The sequence below is a fragment of the Lethenteron reissneri genome, chromosome 65, assembly GCF_015708825.2.
Source record: "Lethenteron reissneri isolate LAM-NWPU_2019-01 chromosome 65, ASM1570882v1, whole genome shotgun sequence".
In the NCBI taxonomy this organism is placed as follows: domain Eukaryota; kingdom Metazoa; phylum Chordata; class Hyperoartia; order Petromyzontiformes; family Petromyzontidae; genus Lethenteron; species Lethenteron reissneri.
The window spans coordinates 6,647,960-6,665,207 of record NC_083843.1 but is presented as its reverse complement, the minus strand read 5'-3'; the positions used below and the strand labels follow the sequence as shown (position 1 = coordinate 6,665,207).

Sequence of the window (17,248 nt, the reverse complement as noted above, 5' to 3'; positions counted from 1 at the left end):
GCCTCGGTGGGGGGGGGGGACGACTGCTTTGCTAAGTGATGCCACCCCCACGTGCCACATGCTATTCCACCATCTTAGCGACGTCACACTCTGACGCCGTCGATCCCGTCGATGGGATCCTTTTACTGCACAAATTTCGCGAATGAAACGAAAATCGTCCCAAAGTTCCCCTTCCGCTGTTGATTGGCGAGGTTCTTGGAATCGTACGCAGAAGCCTGCAGTGGGTGGCCTCCCCTACCGCGGAAATAAAACCACCGTATTCTGTGTCTGCTGGGAAACACAGCGGCGCTGCAGAAGCGATAGAACGAGCCCGTGAAGTGTGCGGGGATGGATTTATGATAACGGGAAGTAGGTTCGGCATGCGGTTTTCCGGTTTGTCCCTCCACATTTAGAATGAAGGTCATGCATTCAGAGATTAGTTGGCTGCCGCTTATAAATGTCCACATGATGATGAAAAGCAGCCACTTTGTTGAGCTGCTATCGTTTGTGATTGCCAAGTCGCTTATGAAAAAAGCAATTTTGCTCGGTGAGTCTTACCTGGTAAAATAAAAAATGGTTTCGTTTTTTTGTTTCGTTTAAGTCTGCACAGATACTTGTGGCAAACATGCAAACAATCTTGGGTCTCTGCATTTGTATGGGCCTCTATGATTTACGGTCTCTATAAGTATGGGTCTCTGAGTTTGTATAATCAATATCACGCGTTTAGAGTATTTATCTTCTGTTATAAATGTCCAAGTGATTATAAGCCACTTCGTTGAGCTGAAAAACGGCTATATAGTTCAGTGGGGCCTTACCTGGTAAAAAAATAAAAACATTGTTTAGTTTATTTGATAGCATGCTCAAACCCATCATGAGCCCATTAGGTCGTTCACTTTGCTTGGCATCGCTTCCCATTGGTGTGCACCGTCGGCTTCACGCACGGGGTACAAACAACAAAAACGACGAAAAAAAACCTCCATCTTTTTTTTGTCTCCACGGGACAAGTTCTGTCACGCAGCAGCGCCCCCCCCCTCTCCTTTGTGACGATGGCCCCCTCGCCCCGCCTTCCTCGCCTCGCCCCGCCCCCTCACCTCGCCCCACCCCCACCCCGCCCCACCCATCGCGCACAACAACTTGACGCGGACTCAACAATGGCAACTACCGAACCGTCGCCAGAAACACCTCACGGCATCATGGCGGCCGCGTGGACCTACGTGTTGTGTGTAGTGTGTGTGGGGAGCGGTAGTGTAGCGGTTAGTGCTACACTGCGCTATGAACCAGGCATCCCGAGTTCGATTCTCGCTCAAGGCCAACACCAGTTACGATTATTTGAGCCGGTCCTAGGCCTCTCCTAGGTCGACTCTGCCTCAATTGAGTACCTGGTACTATGTGTAAAAATATTGCCACTAGGGAGACAAAGGCGGCCAGGGGTGGGGTTGGCCACCCACCCCCTCGTGTGCCGTGCAGGCCTTCACAGATGCTACTCGCTAACAGCACTTGCCCCCAATAGTCTGCTAAAGGCTATACGGGGGAACTTTGTCTCTATGTATCATTTTTTGTGTGTGTGTGGAGTTGCGTTCACCCGGCGGTTTGTGTTACGTTTCATGCAGATTACATAAGGCACTTTTTGCACCCCACAAGGGAGATAAGAGCCGGTTGGGAGAGAGAGGGAGAGAGAAAAAGAGGGACAAGAGAAAGGGAGGAGCCAGAGAGATCGAGGAGATAGGAGTGAGAGGGGGGAGATGAGTGAGAGAGATAGGGGTATAGAGAGGTACGTGAGATAAGGAGTGAGAGGAGAGAGGACTAGAGAGACGAGAGAGCGAGATAAGGTGGAGAGATAGCGAGTGAGAGGGGGGGGAGAGACAAGGATGAAAGGGGACGAAAGATAGCAGAGGGGTAGAGGGAAGAGAGAGGGACGAGAGATAAGGAGGAGTGAGAGAGCGAGTGAGAGAAAGAGGTGGTGGAGGAGAGAGATGATGACGATGAGAGAAATGGGGAGATAGGAGGAGAGGGAGGAAAGAGACGGAGTGAGATGGACGAGAGAGGGGATGCACACAAAAAAACAAAAAACACAACAACAACAAAAGAGAGAGGGGATGAGGGAGCGAGAGGTCAAGGTAGATAAGATTGATCGTAAAAAAAAGAGAGAGGGAGAGAGTGGGACGAGGGCGAGGAGAGGAGGGGAGAATGAAGAGAGGGAAAGAGGAAGAGGGGTCAGGAGAGAGGAGAGAGACAAGAGAGGGACAGGTCAAGACAGAGAAGATTGAGAGAGGAAGATAGGTGGACGAGGGAAATGGGGAGAGGAGGGGGGAATGAAGAGAGGGAGAGCGAGGAAATAGAGGAGGGAGAGAGAGGGAGGAGAGGTTGAGAGGGGAAGAGAAGTCAGGAGAGAGAGAGATGAGAGAGAAGGCAGCTATTGATAGTGAACGCGGTGAGTTTCACGTCATTTTCTCCCACGTGCCGTTGATGTCCGACGTTCTGCTCCACCTGCCGGGAGATTCTTCAGGAGCGCCCACACATTTTTCTAAAATGATTCGTTCCTTCATTCATTTATCCTACAACAGCAGCAGCGTGCCCAGTCTCCCCCCTCCCCACTTCCAAAGAATGGCGAGCGGCCAGCAACAAGAAGCGCCATCAGAGGCGTCGATAGCGGACGGCTCAGCCCACTACCCACACACATCCCCGCTCCCCCCCCGAAACGTCGTACAATCGCACCCCAACAGCAGCTGCTACTAGTGTTGTTGCTTCTGCTGCAACTGCTGTCACTGCTGATACTTCTGCTGCTGCTAAAGCTGATGCTTCAACTGCTACTTCTGCTGCTGCTACAGCTGATGCTATGGTTGATGCTAAATCCTGCTTCTGCTGCTGATGCTCATGCTGTTGCAGCTACTTCGGCTGCTCATGCTGCTACTTCTGCTGCTGCTACAGCTGATGTTACAGCTACCGTTGCAACTACTTCTGCTGCTACAGCTGCTACTTCTGCTGCAACTGATGCTTTAACTGCTACAGCTTCAGGAGTAGCCGAATTGATTTGTTTCATATCGTCGATCTGAATGATCCGATTTGGGGCAGTCGTTCACGATTATGTTGCACGCTGCTGCTACTTCTGCTTCTATAGCTGCTGCTGATGCTACAGCTGTTGCTGCTACTTCTGCTTCTATAGCTGCTGCTGCTACAGCTGTTGCTGCTACTTCCGCTTCTACAGATGCTGCTGCTGCTACAGCTGTTGCTGCTACTTCTGCTTCTACAGATGCTGCTGCTGCTGCTACAGCTGTTGCTGCTACTTCTTCTGCTTCTACAGCTGCTGCTGCTGCTACAGCTGTTGCTGCTACTTCCGCTTCTACAGCTGCTGATGCTGCTACAGCTGTTGCTGCTACTTCTGCTTCTACATCTGCTGTTGATGCTACAGCTGTTGCTGCTGCTACTTCCGCTTCTACAGCTGCTGTTGATGCTGATGCGGTGGCGATGATCCGAATTAGTTTACGCGTGACGAACGCACACTCACAACTCTCACTCGTCTTATCGGCGATCGCATTGGGGGTGGTGAGGAGCAAGGTGGTCTGCATCGTTGGTTTTAGAGGTGACCGATTACTTTTCCGTTGCGTGTAGCCACTTCAAGATGTTTCTTGTTCATGTTTTTGTTTTGTTGCGGTTGCACCCGAGTCAAGAGCCGCATGGCTCACAGGGTTATACCTAATAAATGAAACTTAAAACTGAAAACTGAAAAAACGTACTCTCGCGCGCGCATGTGTCTGTGTGTGGACGGGAGCGGTGGCGGGAGCAGTTAGCGCTACGCTGCACTACGAACTCGGAAACCCGAGTTCGATTCCCGCTCACGGCCACCAACAATAAGTGACGATTATCTGAACCGGTCCTGGGCCTCCCCTATGTCGGCTCAGCCTCAAATGAGTACCTGGTGCGTTGTGCAGTAAACATCGCCACTGGGGAGACAAAGGCGGCCGGGTGGGCGTGGTGCTGGTCACCCACCCCCTCGTGTACCACAGTGCCGGCCTCCATAGGTGCTCGCTAACAACACTTGCCCCATTGTGAACCTCACCGACACGGCCATCGTGAACCTCACCGACTTGGCCATTGTGAACCTCACTGACACGGCCATTGTGAACCTCACTGACACGGCCATTGTGAACCTCACCGACACGGCCATTGTGAACCTCACCGACACGGCAATTGTGAAACTCACCGACACGGCCATTGTGAAACTCACCGACACGGCCATCTTGAACCTCACCGACACGGCCATCTTGAACCTCACCGACACGGCCATCGTGAACTTCACAACCTCCCTATGCTAAGGGCCAGGAGGGCTTCAACGGCTCCTCTGAGCCTCACGAGCCATTCACTCGTCCGACCCACGACACACAGCACCGTCTTACAGCTTTGGTAACTGTTGAGTTGCTACAAATGTTCACACGATCGAGCCATAACCAACTCGCCCAACACACCGACGAGAGAGATAGGGTGGGGGCGGGTGTTGTACTGCACTGCCCCTATGTTCACTCACCCCTCATACACGCGAGACACCCCCACCACCACCACTGATACCACCACTGCCACCACCACCACTCCCACCAGCAGCACCATCACAACCACCACCACTACCACCACCACTACCACCACTGCCACCACCACTGCCAACACGGCCACTACCACTTTCACCACCACCACCACTTCTACCACCAAAGCCACTACCACCACTGCCACAGCTACTACCACTGCCACCACCACTACCACCACTGTCACCACCACTACCATTACCACAGCCACTACCACCGCTACCGCCACTGTCACCGCCGCCACTACCCCGACCGGCGGCAGGCGGCGTGGCGAGCCATCAGAAGTCTTTGTCCCAGCCCGAGTCGTCGTCTGGGGGAGGGCTCTCTGTGTCCTCGGGGAAGCTGTCGAAGTTGCTCGTGTCCGTGGGGGAGCTCACCTGGGGACAGGTGGGACACACACAAACACAAGGGTACAGAAACAGATCCTCCCGTGTAGCCCCTAACAGACTGTTGGGGCCATTGCTGTTAGTGAATTTGCACCCACTCACTCACCCACTTACTCAATAATCCACCCACTCACTCACCCTCCCACTCACTCACCCACCCACTCACTCACCCACTCAATTACTTACTCACCCACTCGCCCACTCACCTACTCACCCACTCATTCACATACTTACCCACTCCTTCACTCACCCACTCATTCACTCACTCACTCACCCACTTACTCACCCACTCATTGACCCATTCACTCACTCACCCACCCACTCACTCACCCACTCACGCCCTCAATTACTACTCACCCACTCATTCACTAACTTACCCACTCACTCACCCACTCAATTACTTACTCACCCACTCATTCACTCACCCATTCACTGACACCCTCACTCAGTGACTCACCCACTCACTCACCCATTCATTTACTCATTCACACTCACCCACGCATTCACTCACCCACCCACTCATTCACTCACGCATTCATTTACTCACCTACTCACACACTCACCCACCCACTCACTGACCCACCCTCTACAACGATCTCCCGTGTAGGCTGTAACAGATAGACTGTTGGGGAAAGTGATGTTAGTAGCTAGCCCTTGCAAAATGTTTCATCTATTTGGTCTTTGAACATCTTAACAGAACTCCTGATTAATTGCCACATACTTGAATACTTTTCCCATAGATAAAACATTTTTAGATTTGAAGTTCTCGTGAATGCAGGGATCCATACTCTTTTGTTCTTTCGGTAAAGTCACGTAGGTATAAAATAAAATACATTTAATGTATTTATTTTATTTTATGCCTACGTGACTTTACCGAAAGAACGAAAGAGTATAAAACATTGTTTTCTATGTTACCAGGTGTAAGGCCCCACTAAGCTTCGTAGCTATTTCATCAGAAGCAACCTGAGCCATCACAAATGAAAGCAGCTCAAGCAAATGGCTGATATCATCACCATCATCATAATCACGTCGACATTCATAGCAGCAGCCAAATCACTCTCTAAATGCGTGGTGATGTCCATTCTAAATGTCGAGGGGAAAAAGAAAAAGGAGGACCCGGAGAAAAATATATGCAGTGACCACCACGGGAAGAGAAACGCAGACTCCAAATATATAGCAGCAGGCATCGGCAGGGTCGAGATCGAACCCACGACCTCCTGTAGACCAGGCGAGGAAGTTAACATCTCCTAGGTACAGGATAGCCCTTGACTCACCTTGGGGATGATGGGGGGAGTGAGAGTGCCCTTCCTGAGACCTTCCCAATTGAAGCCTTCAAACCACCTGTTCATAGAGATACACAGAGATATACATAGAGATACATGGAGACCCATAGAAATACACAGAAAGACACGTAGATACACACACTTTGAAGGAAGTGAGATGGGACAGATGGGGATTAGTCCACACACTTTGAAGGAAGCGAGATGGGACAGATGGGGATTAGTGCACACTTTGAAGGGAGTAAGATGGGACAGACGGTGAATAGTCCACACGAAGTGAGATGGCACAGATGGGGAAAAGTTCACACAGCTTGCTGTACCGCCTTCTGGCTAGAGCCAGGGGGTAGTTCACCTCCTAGATGCCCACGCACTCACGGGGCAGAAGAAAAAGGAGTTTGGCTCCGTCCGTGTATGATCCAACAACCTGCCTTATGGCTGCCTCTGACACTCACTTGTGTTTCTGAATGTCCCTCACTCCGTTCTTCATGTTCCCAAGCCTCTCCGTGGGATTGTCCCTGTGGACACACACACACCAGTAAAGACACAACAACAACAACCGCCATTCGCCACTAAGTGGTGGTGACGTCACCACGACGCTTGTGCCAGGCCATGTGCACCTTGAGGCCACACACACGTACACACAGGTGAAGATACACACAGATACACACACTTCTACAAAAGATAAAGATCCCCCGTATAGACTAAGGCAAGTGCTGTTAGCGAGCACCTATGAAGGCCGGAACGCCACATGAGGGGTGGGTGGCCAGCACTACAGCTGGCCGCCTTTGTCTCCCTAGTGGTGATGTTTTACACACCGCACCAGGTACTCATTTGAGGCTGAGTCGACCTATAGAAGGCCCAGGGCCGGTTCAGAAAATCGTCACTGGTGGTGTTGACCGTGAGTGGGAATCGAACTCGGGTCGCCGGGTTCGTAGTGCAGCATAGCGCTAACCGCCACACTACAGCTCCCCACACACAGGCACATATACAAATACGCACAGGTACACATACATCTGTAATAACAGCCATAGAGGGTTCACGTGGGGATTGGCTTGCCGGTCCTGCTTTGTAGCCAATAAGGGATGAGCCAGGGAACATGGCCTCTGCGTGATCGCGGCGTGTTAGCAGGGGGGAGTGGCCTGGCCATTCGGGGCCCCAGCTAATGGGGAGCCGGATCAGAGGCGTGGTCCCGGGATTGACAGGGAACCATCGAGAACGGTCAATGCTGTCTACGGAGGATTGGCTGGGGGGTACCACGTGACGGAGGGATTAAGAGAGAGAGGGAGAGAACGATCGAGAGCAGACTGGGGAACGAGCAGAGCAAGAGCCACGCGCGTACGGGGGCTCTGGGTGCCACGTGCGCGGTGGGAACTTGGTGTGAAGTCTGCCCGCTCTCTGTTGTCTGCCAGAAACGCAGAGTGTGTGAGTAAAGTGTATTGTGGAAGTGGAAATAAAAAGGACCGATTCCGAAGCCGTCTCAGAAGGATTATTACACATCTACACTCACAGGTACACACACAGGTACACACACAGGTGCACAGACAGGTACACACACAGGTACACACAGAGGTACAATTAGATGACTAGCATCCTCTTGCACGTACACACAACTACCCCACTAGCCACCACCCACTCCCACGTCCTCCCCCAATCAGAATCAGCATCTGCACCGGAGAAATACAATGAGCTACAAAACTCATTATCACAGATGTCCAACTCACCTCCCCTCCCCCACCCTTCGCCCCCAATTCCGCCTCCATCCCCACCACTTCTCACTTCCCCTTCCCACCTCCCCCCCACTCTTCCCTCCCTCCCCCAATCCCCTCCCCAATCCCCTCCCCAATCCCCCTCCCTCCCCCCATCCCCCCACTCTCCCCCTCACTCCCCCATCCATCCACTCCCCAACTCCCTCCCCCCCTCACCCCCTCCCTCGCCCCCTCCCTCGCCCCCCTCCCTCGCCCCCTCCCTCGCCCCCCTCCCTCGTCCCCCTCCCTCGCCCCCTCCCTCGCCCCCCTCCCTCCCCCCCTCCCTCGCCCCCTCCCTCGCCCCCTCCCTCGCCCCCTCCCTCGCCCCCCTCCCTCCCCCCCTCCCTCGCCCCCTCCCTCGCCCCCTCCCTCGCCCCCCTCCCTCGCCCCCTCCCTCGCTCCCTCCCTCGCCTCCTCGATCTCCCTCGCCCCCTCCCGCCTCCCTCTCCCCCTCCCTCCCCAACTCCCCTCCCTCCCCCATGCCCCCACTTCCACTTCCCACCCCCTCCCCACCCCCCTCCCTCCCCCACCCAACCTCTCCCTCCCTCCCCCATGCCCCTACCTCCCCTTCCCACCCCCCTACCCCGTACCGGCAGAGCTTCTTGATGAGGATGGCTGCGTTCTTGGGGATGCGTTTGGGGAACTCCACCATGTCGATTCCCCTGAGGATGATGTTGTAAGTCTTCATGGGGTCCGCGCCAGAGAACGGGGGGCTGACGCACGGACACAGAGAGAGTGAATGTGTGTGTGTGTATCTGTGTGCGTGTGTATCTGTGTGTGTGTATCTGTGTGTGTTCATCTGTGTGTATCTGTGTGTGTGTGTATCTGTGTGTGTGTATCTGTGTGTGACCTCCTGCCAGCGGGCGTTCGACACTTCACGTGGCCTCAAGGTGCACATGGCCTGGCACAAGCGTCGTGGTGACGTCACCGCCACTTAGTGGCGAATAGCGGTTGTTGTTGTGACTGTGTGTGTGTTTATCTATGTGTGTGTATCTGTGTGTGTGTTTATCTATGACTGTATGTGTCTCTGTGTGTGTGTATCTGTGTTATGAGTACCTGGTGTGGTGTGTAGTAAACATCGCCACTGGGGAGACAACGGCGGGCGGGCGGGTGTGGTACTGGTCACCCACCCCCTCGTGTGCCGTTCTGGCCTTTGTAGGTGCTCGCTAACAGCACTTGACCCAACAGTCTGTTACAGGCTATACGGAGGATCTTTGTCTGTGTGTATCTGCCACGATCATGCCCTCCCTTATCTACGCTTGCGAAACGTGGACCACCCTAATGGAACATCTTCGCCGATTAAAAACATTTAGGCTAGCCTGCCTACGATCCATCTTAGGTTTAACCAGGCTGGATTGTGTCAGGAGCTCACATATCCTTGAAAGATCTGGACATTGTCCCATGAGTGAGCTCCTCCGGCAGGCAAGGCTACGTTGGCTGGGTCATGTAGCCCGCATGCCCTGCCACTGCATGCAGAGCCGGCCCAGCCACTAAGCAACCCTTGCAATTGCAAAGGGCCCCGTGGCCAGCAGAGGGCCCCCTAGAGTCACTGCTAGCTCGTGGGTGAAAAAAATCATACATCAAAGGGGCCTCCAACCAAATTTTGCTTAGGGCCCCCAAAGGTCTAGGGCCGGCTCTGACTGCATGCCTAAACAGCTTTTGTTCGGCCGGATCGAGGGGGCTAAACGGGCGTGGCACGGGCTGGAGAGGAGATGGAGTGACGTGGTACAGGAGGACGTGGAGCTGAGTGGACTTGCCGATGACTGGTACCAGTGGTGTCAAGATCGGCCTCAGTGGAGGAGGCTCGTGAAGGACGCTACTGGGCAGTTGGAGGCAGTCGCCCTCCAACAACAACGGAGGGCGGAGGAGCGACGCTCACAACAACGAGCGGAGCGCCGGGTGGCTAAAGCACAGCAAGTTGGTACAGTAGGGGGCACAGGTGGTGCATCAGCCAGTCATCTCGGTCATCTCGGTCAGTCGACCCGTGGCACCTGGGTCTGCCCCGTGACCTCCTGCCAGCGGGCGTTCGACATTTCACGTGGCCTCAAGGTGCACTTGGCCTGGCACAAGCGTCGTGGTGACGTCACCGCCACTTAGTGGCGAATGGCGGTTGTTGTTGTTGTTGTGTGTGTGTATCTGTATGTGTATGTATGTGTCTGCGTGTATCTACGTATGTATGTGTCTGTGTGTGTGTATCTACGTATGTGTGTATGTGTGTGTATGTGTGTGTATCTGTAAGTCTCCATGGGGTCCGAGCCACACAACAGGGTTTGCCACACGGACAGAGAGAGAGAGTGTGTGTGTATAAAGGGCTTGTCATTGTGTATCTGTGCGTATCGGTGTGTGTACCTGTGTTTGTATATATACGTGCGTTTGTATTTGTGGGTGTGTATATCTGTGGTTGTGTGTGTGTATCTGCGTGTATCCTTGGGTGTGTACATCTGTCTTCATGGTGGAGGTAGTAAAGGTTGTGGTGGAAGAGGTGGTGGAGATTATGGGGGTAGTGGAGGTGGTACAGGTGATGGTGGTCGTGGAAGTGATGATGGAGGTGGTGTTTGTGGAGGTGTTGATGAAGGTGGTGATGGAGGTGGTGATGGTGGAGGTGGTGATGGTGGAGGTGCTGGTGGAGGGGGTGATGGTGGAGGTGGTGATGGTGGAGCTGGTGGTGGAGGTGGTCATGGTGGAGGTGGTGATGGTGGTGGTGGTGGTTGTGGAGGGGGTGATGGTGGAGGTGGTGATGGTGGAGGTGCTGGTAGAGGGGGTGATGGTGGAGGTGGTGATGGTGGAGCTGGTGATGGAGATTGTGGTGCAGGTGGTGATGATGGAGGTTGTGGTGCAGGTGGTGATGATGGTGGTGGTTGTAGACTCACCTGCCCGTGAGCAGCTCGTACATGAGGATGCCGAGCGACCAGTAGTCTGCGGAGACGTCGTGGCCCCGGTTGAGGATCACCTCGGGGGCGACGTACTCCGGAGTGCCGCAGAACGTCCAAGTCTTACGGCCCAGGCCGATTCGCTTGGCGAACCCAAAGTCAACCTGGACGAGTGGGTGGGTGGGTACGTGGGTTAGTGAATGGGTGGGTGAGTAGGTGAGTGAGCGGGTGAGTGAGTGGGTGGATGAGTGCGTGGGTGGGTGGGTGAGTGGGTGAGTGGGTGGGTGGGTGAGTGCGTGGGTGGGTGGGTGGATGAGTGGGTGAATGGGTGGGTGGGTGAGTGAGTGCGTGAATGGGTGGGTGAGTGGGTGAGTGCGTGGGTGGGTGGATGAGTGGGTGAATGGGTGGGTGGGTGAGTGAGTGCGTGGGTGGGTGGGTGAGTGCGTTGGTGAGTGGGTGAGTGGGTGAGTGGGCGGGTGAGTGAGTGAGTGGGTGAGTGGGTGGGTGAGTTCGTGGGTGGGTGGGTGAGTGGGTGAGTGGGTGAGTGGGTAGGTGAGTACGTGGGTGGGTTAGTGAATGGGTGGGTGAGTAGGTGAGTGGACGGGTGAGTGAGTGGGTGGATGGGTACGTGGGTGGGTGAGTGGTCTGATCGGTGGTGGAGTGGGTGATTGATAGTGGTGATAGTGGTGATACTATTCACTACACACTACTATAGACTACACACAGTACACTATACACTACATACTAAACTATAATCTGCAATACACTACACTGAACACTACACTAATATACACTAAACTATATATTCCATTATACACTACACACACTAGACTATGCCCTATGAACTACAATACACTACGCTACTATACACTACTATAGACTACACCAGGGGTCGGCAACCTACGGCTCCGGAGCCGCATGCGGCTCTTTACGGGCTGCTTCTTGACGATATGTACGTGAGTACAGCATTGCGGCTCTTGAAATACTGAATTTTGTACCGAATTGGAAAGAAATGGCTCTTCTTGTTATTTTGGTTGCCGACCCCTGGACTACACACATCACACCATTCACTACACTACACACTACGCTACTATGTACTACACTATACTACTGAAGAGGAGTCGGAGACTGGTTAACGCACTGGTTTATTCTTAACCCCACAGCCACACTGGTTCCAAAACCAACCCCGAACACGCGGATCATAGCCCCTTTTAACCCCTCCATCTCCACCCTCGTTCCCAATACATATCCTCGTCTCGCACGCCAGGTCCGGGTGACGTCAGTGCCCTTTAAACCTTGAGCCTGGCCGAGTGTATTCCCGTGCGTGTGATTGGTGCGTGTTATACTGAGTGTGGAGATTTCATGTCTGTGTGGTGCCTGTGCGTGAGGGTGGCTCGCAGATCCCTTACACTACTATACACTATACTACACATTACACTATACACTACTATACACCACACACACTACACGACTACGTGCTACACTATCCACTACACTATAAACTACACTACACACTACACTACACACTATACACTACACTATCCACTACCCACTATACTATACACTACACTACAACAACAACCGCCATTTTCCACTAAGTGGCGGTGACGTCACCACGATGCTTGTGCCAGGCTATGTGCACATTGAGGCCATGTGAAGTGTCAAATGCCCGTTGGCAGGAGGGCAGACCCAGATGCCAAAGGTAAACTGACCAAGACGACTGGCTGATGCACCACCTGTGCCCCCTACTTTGCCAACTTGCTGTGCTTTAGCCACCCGGTGCTCCGCTCGTTGTTGTGAGCGTCACTCCTCCGCCCTCCGTTGTTGTTGGATCGCGACTGCCTCCAACTGCCCAGTAGCGTCCTTCACGAGCCTCCTCCACAGAGGCCGATCTTGACACCGCTGGAACCAGTCATCGGCAAGTCCACTCAGCTCCAAGTCCGCCTGTACCACATCACTCCATCTCTCTCTAGCCCGTGCCGTGCCCATTTAGCTCCCTCGATCCGGCCGAACAAAAGCTGTTTAGGCATGCGGTGGCTGGGCATGCGCGCTACATGGCCCAGCCAAAGCAGCCTTGCCTGCCGGAGGAGCTCACCGACGGGACTTTGTCCAAATCTTTCAAGAATTTGTGAGCTCCTCACACAATCCAGCCTGGTTAAACCCAGGATGGATCAGAGGCAGGCCAGCCTAAATGTTTCTAACCGATAAAGATGCTCCATTAGGGGGGTCCACGTTTCGCAAGCGCAGAGAAGGGAGGGAATGACCGAGGCCGAGAAGACCTGAAGCTTTGTACGGAGTGGTAGACCAGGTAGCTTCCACACAGCGTTACGCAACCGATGAAAAAATAGTGCCACTCGACTGATTCGGAGTAAGACCTCTGCTGTTAAACCGAAGCCGGACATGAGAACACACCCACTCTCTCCACAACTGCCCTATCACCAATTGGGAGATATGGGGGTGGAGTGTCCCATGGTACAAAATACCCAGGCAGGTGCTTAGTTTTGGTGGGGCTGATGGAAAGACCCCACTTCTTGGTGGCAAGCTCCAGGTTCAGCAGCAGCGCGTCCAACTCCTCCTTTGAGTGAACAGCAATAACCAGATCATCGGCATACATAACGTGGTTGAGCAATAGGGAGCCATCCCTTGACCGTTCCCGGGCATCGATCAGCATCCCATTGTATCTGTACCAATTGGAAACTGCTCCGGTACAGCTATTGAAGGCTTCACGAACTACGTGATAAAAATAGATGTTAAATAATGTGGGAGCCAGAGGACATCCCTGTCGCACCACAAGGTGTGCAGGGATCGGCTCTGACTCCCGGCCACGTAGTTTTACCTGCAGCCCGCTCACCGTCATGAAGGTCCTTAATGATCGTGAACAGAGGGTCAGGGACTCCGAGAGCACGGAGAACAACCCAGAGCCCAGGCCTACTGATGGTATCATAGGCCTTGACCAGGTCAATAAAGCAGATATGTAGGTCTTGTTGGAATTCCCTACACCTCTGCTGTAGCAGACGGTCAGAAAATATGGCATCTGTGCAGGACCACCCTTTCCTGAAACTGCAGTGGGGCTCCGCAAGCTTCTCCGCAGCGTGACTAGCAAGGCGATGTTGAATAATCCTTGCCAGGACCTTTCCTGGCACACTGAAGAGTGGGATGCCCCTGGAGTTGTTGCAGTCTGTGCGGTCCCCCTTCTTAAAAGAGGGGGACCACTAGGGCATCCTTCCAATCCTGCAGAACCCGTTCAATGGTCCACACTGTTGTTATGATGTCATGTAGGGCAGTCTGTGCACAAACGCCACCCTCCCTCAGCATTTCGCTTAGGAGTTCATCTCTGCCCGGTGCCTTTCCTAGCCTCAGACTCTGGATTGCCTTCGTAGCTTCCTCAACTGATGGCACCTCAGCCAGCCACTCATAGGGGGTGACTTCCTCCTCCAATGTTTGAGGCACCGCAGCCTAAGCAGGGACATCCCCACTTTGTCCCACGTTGTTTTCCTGGCTGAGGGATTTGCCCTCCCCCAAGACCTCACAAAAATGCTCAGCAAATCTGCAAACCTTTACCTGGGGGTCGGAGATTGGATCAACGTTCTTTCCTCTAATGATGGTAATAGGTGAGGGGCTGCAAGTTACTTTTTTGATGGAATTAAAGAGCAATTTGTGATTGCGGGCCACTAAGGCAGACTCCATCTCCTCAGTAACCCGCGACCACCACCCATCCTTGCAGTGCCTCACGGCTCTCCGTACCTCTGAGCGAAGGCTGTGGTAAGCCTCCTCATTCTCTGTATGCTGTAGCCGATGAGAGTGGGCCTGTCGCTTTTTCTCAGCCAGCTTGAACACCTCCTCTGTCAACCAGGGTCTCTGGGGAGGTCTGGATCATGTACCCAAAGCAGCCATTGCAGCGGCATGAGCCACAGTTCTAAACCTCGCCCATTTCCCCTCGACATCAGGAGGAGTGGAAGACGATGCCAACCCCAGCCTCAAGTGATGATGAAATTCTCGCTTGCAACTTTCATCAGCTAGCTGAGACCATGCCACTAAGGGTTTGAATGGGGTCCTGGGTGTACACCCACCACCGGAGTGCAAGAATGGCAGGCGCATCTTACAGATGACAAGTCGATGGTCAGTGGGCAGATCAACTCCACGGTAGGTCCTGGTGTCAAGGACATGGGCCTGTATCCGCTGTTCCGTCACTATGTAGTCCAGCAGATGTTCTTGCTTGGACCCGGCATGCATCCATGATGTAGTGTGGATGCGCCGATGCTGCAACAGCGTGTTGGTAATTACAAGCCCATGGGCTGCACAAAAATCTAGCAGCTTCCTGCCGTTGTTATTGAGCTGATCTGGCCCATGCCTTCCAATTACTCCAGACCAGGTGGCAGCATCATGACCAACTCGGGCATTGAAGTCACCCAACAAGATGTTTTTATCCCGAGGGGCCACTTTAGTTAGCACCTGTGACAGGAGGTTATAGAAGGCATCTGACTCATCGGCCTTGCCTGCATCCCTCCACAGATGTTCGTTTTCAGTGGAGGCATAAGTAACCACGACCACTACTCCTCGCCTCTAGTTGATTGGAAGACCAACCCAAATAGCCTGGGGCTTACAGCTTCCCCCACCGCACCGCCACACTCATACGCCCCCTTCACTCTTTTGTTCAGAAGAAGAGCCACACCCTGTTATTTGGCAGTCTCCTGCCCCGAGTGGAGGACTGTCTCTCCTCATGGTGACAGGAGCCAGAGCCGGTCCACCGGACCTCCTGAATACCACAGATATCTAGGCAGTACCGGTCCGGCTCCCGACAGAGGAGTGGCAGCCTCTCCTCCGCAGTGAGCATTCTAACATTCCACCTGGCCACACTTAGTGTTTTTTTGTTGTTTCTGGAGGAACCCCGAGGGTAAGGATTCAGTCTCCTGGCTCCGCCAAATGGGGTTTGGCCAGGAGACGTCATAGACGCCTGTCCCTCCGGGGCCTCCGGCACATGCTTATTTATTAAATTTTGTGGTCGTGGTTTAGTGGTAATTAATTCAAGGTGGAAGGGTTACCAGCCCCTCGCACCTGTCCAGAGCCCCCATGTAGCCGCTTTGTTGTTTACAAATGCCATGAGGGGAAAGGCCAATTGGCCCTCTCTCCACGACACTGCCCATGACAGCATTGCCCATCCGGCACCACAAGGAGGTAGGGGGATGTTTTGCCGGACGACTACACTACACACTACACTACACTATACACTACACAACTATACACTGCACCTAAACTCAACACTGCACTACACACTACACTACTATACACTACACTACACACTACACATCACTACACACTACACACTACACTATACACTACACTACACACTACACATCATTACACACTACACTACACACTACACTACACTACACACTACACTACACACTGCACACGCCAAAAGGTACCAGCTTGGTGTATCCACGCGTGTCCAGGATGAGGTTCTCAGGCTTGAGGTCTCGGTAGATGATGCCCTTGGAGTGGAGGTAGGAAAACGCCTCCAGCACGCAGCCCGTGTAGAAGCGCGTCGTGGCGTCATCAAACGAGCCCCTACACGGAGACGGACAGACACACATAGAGAGACGCACACATAGACATAGAGACACACACACATAGAGACGTATACCTCGAGATATATACATAGAGACATATACTCACAGTCCCACTTACTCACTCACCCAACCACCTACTAACTTATTTATCCACCGACCCACTCACTCACCCACCCACCTACTAACTTATTTATCCACCCACTGACTCACTTACCCACTCACTAACCCACCCAAAATACACCCACCCAGTCACTCACCCACCCACTCATTCACCCATCCACGCACTCACTCACTCACTCACCCACCCACCCACTCATTCACCAGTCCACTAACCCACCCAAACATCCACTCGCTTAGTCACTCACCGACCCCCTCACCTGTCTCTCAGTATGGTCCATAGCTCTCCACCCAGGCATGCCTCCATCAGCATGTAGAGATACTTATTGTCTCTGAACGTCCTGTAGAGTCTGTAGGGACACAGATAGTCAGAGAGTCACACCCAGAACCACACAGATTCACATAGAGACCCACACAGACTCACACAGAGACCCACATAGACTCACACAGAGACGCACATAGACTCACACAGAGACCCACATAGACTCACATACACTCAAAGAAACCCACACAAACTCACACAGAGACCCACACAGACTCACACAAAGACCCACAGACTTACACAGACTCATCGTCATCACCATAATGACCATTATTATCACCAATAGCAGCGCCACCACATCAACCAACACCACCACCACCTCCCTCATCACCACCACCTCAACCATCACCTCCCCCATTACCACCACCACCTCCACCATCACCATCACTTCCCCCATCACCACCA

General features: G+C 53.3%; 1 protein-coding gene across 3 annotated transcripts in view; it reads right to left on the bottom strand.

Annotated features, from left to right (window-relative positions):
* Positions 1 to 1,097: 1,097 nt before the first annotated feature.
* Positions 1,098 to 17,248, bottom strand: part of LOC133359698 (cGMP-dependent protein kinase 1-like) — a 329,349-nt gene continuing 313,198 nt past the window's right edge. For all 3 annotated transcript variants that reach the window (XM_061578215.1, XM_061578213.1, XM_061578216.1), the window contains 7 exons: positions 16,782 to 16,871; positions 16,261 to 16,402; positions 10,835 to 10,998; positions 8,555 to 8,677; positions 6,672 to 6,734; positions 6,214 to 6,280; positions 1,098 to 4,930 (listed from right to left, as the gene is read on the bottom strand). In XM_061578215.1, the coding sequence (XP_061434199.1) occupies positions 4,832 to 4,930; positions 6,214 to 6,280; positions 6,672 to 6,734; positions 8,555 to 8,677; positions 10,835 to 10,998; positions 16,261 to 16,402; positions 16,782 to 16,871 (748 nt within the window). In that variant the 3' untranslated portion in view covers positions 1,098 to 4,831. The remainder of the gene's footprint in view (positions 4,931 to 6,213; positions 6,281 to 6,671; positions 6,735 to 8,554; positions 8,678 to 10,834; positions 10,999 to 16,260; positions 16,403 to 16,781; positions 16,872 to 17,248) is intronic.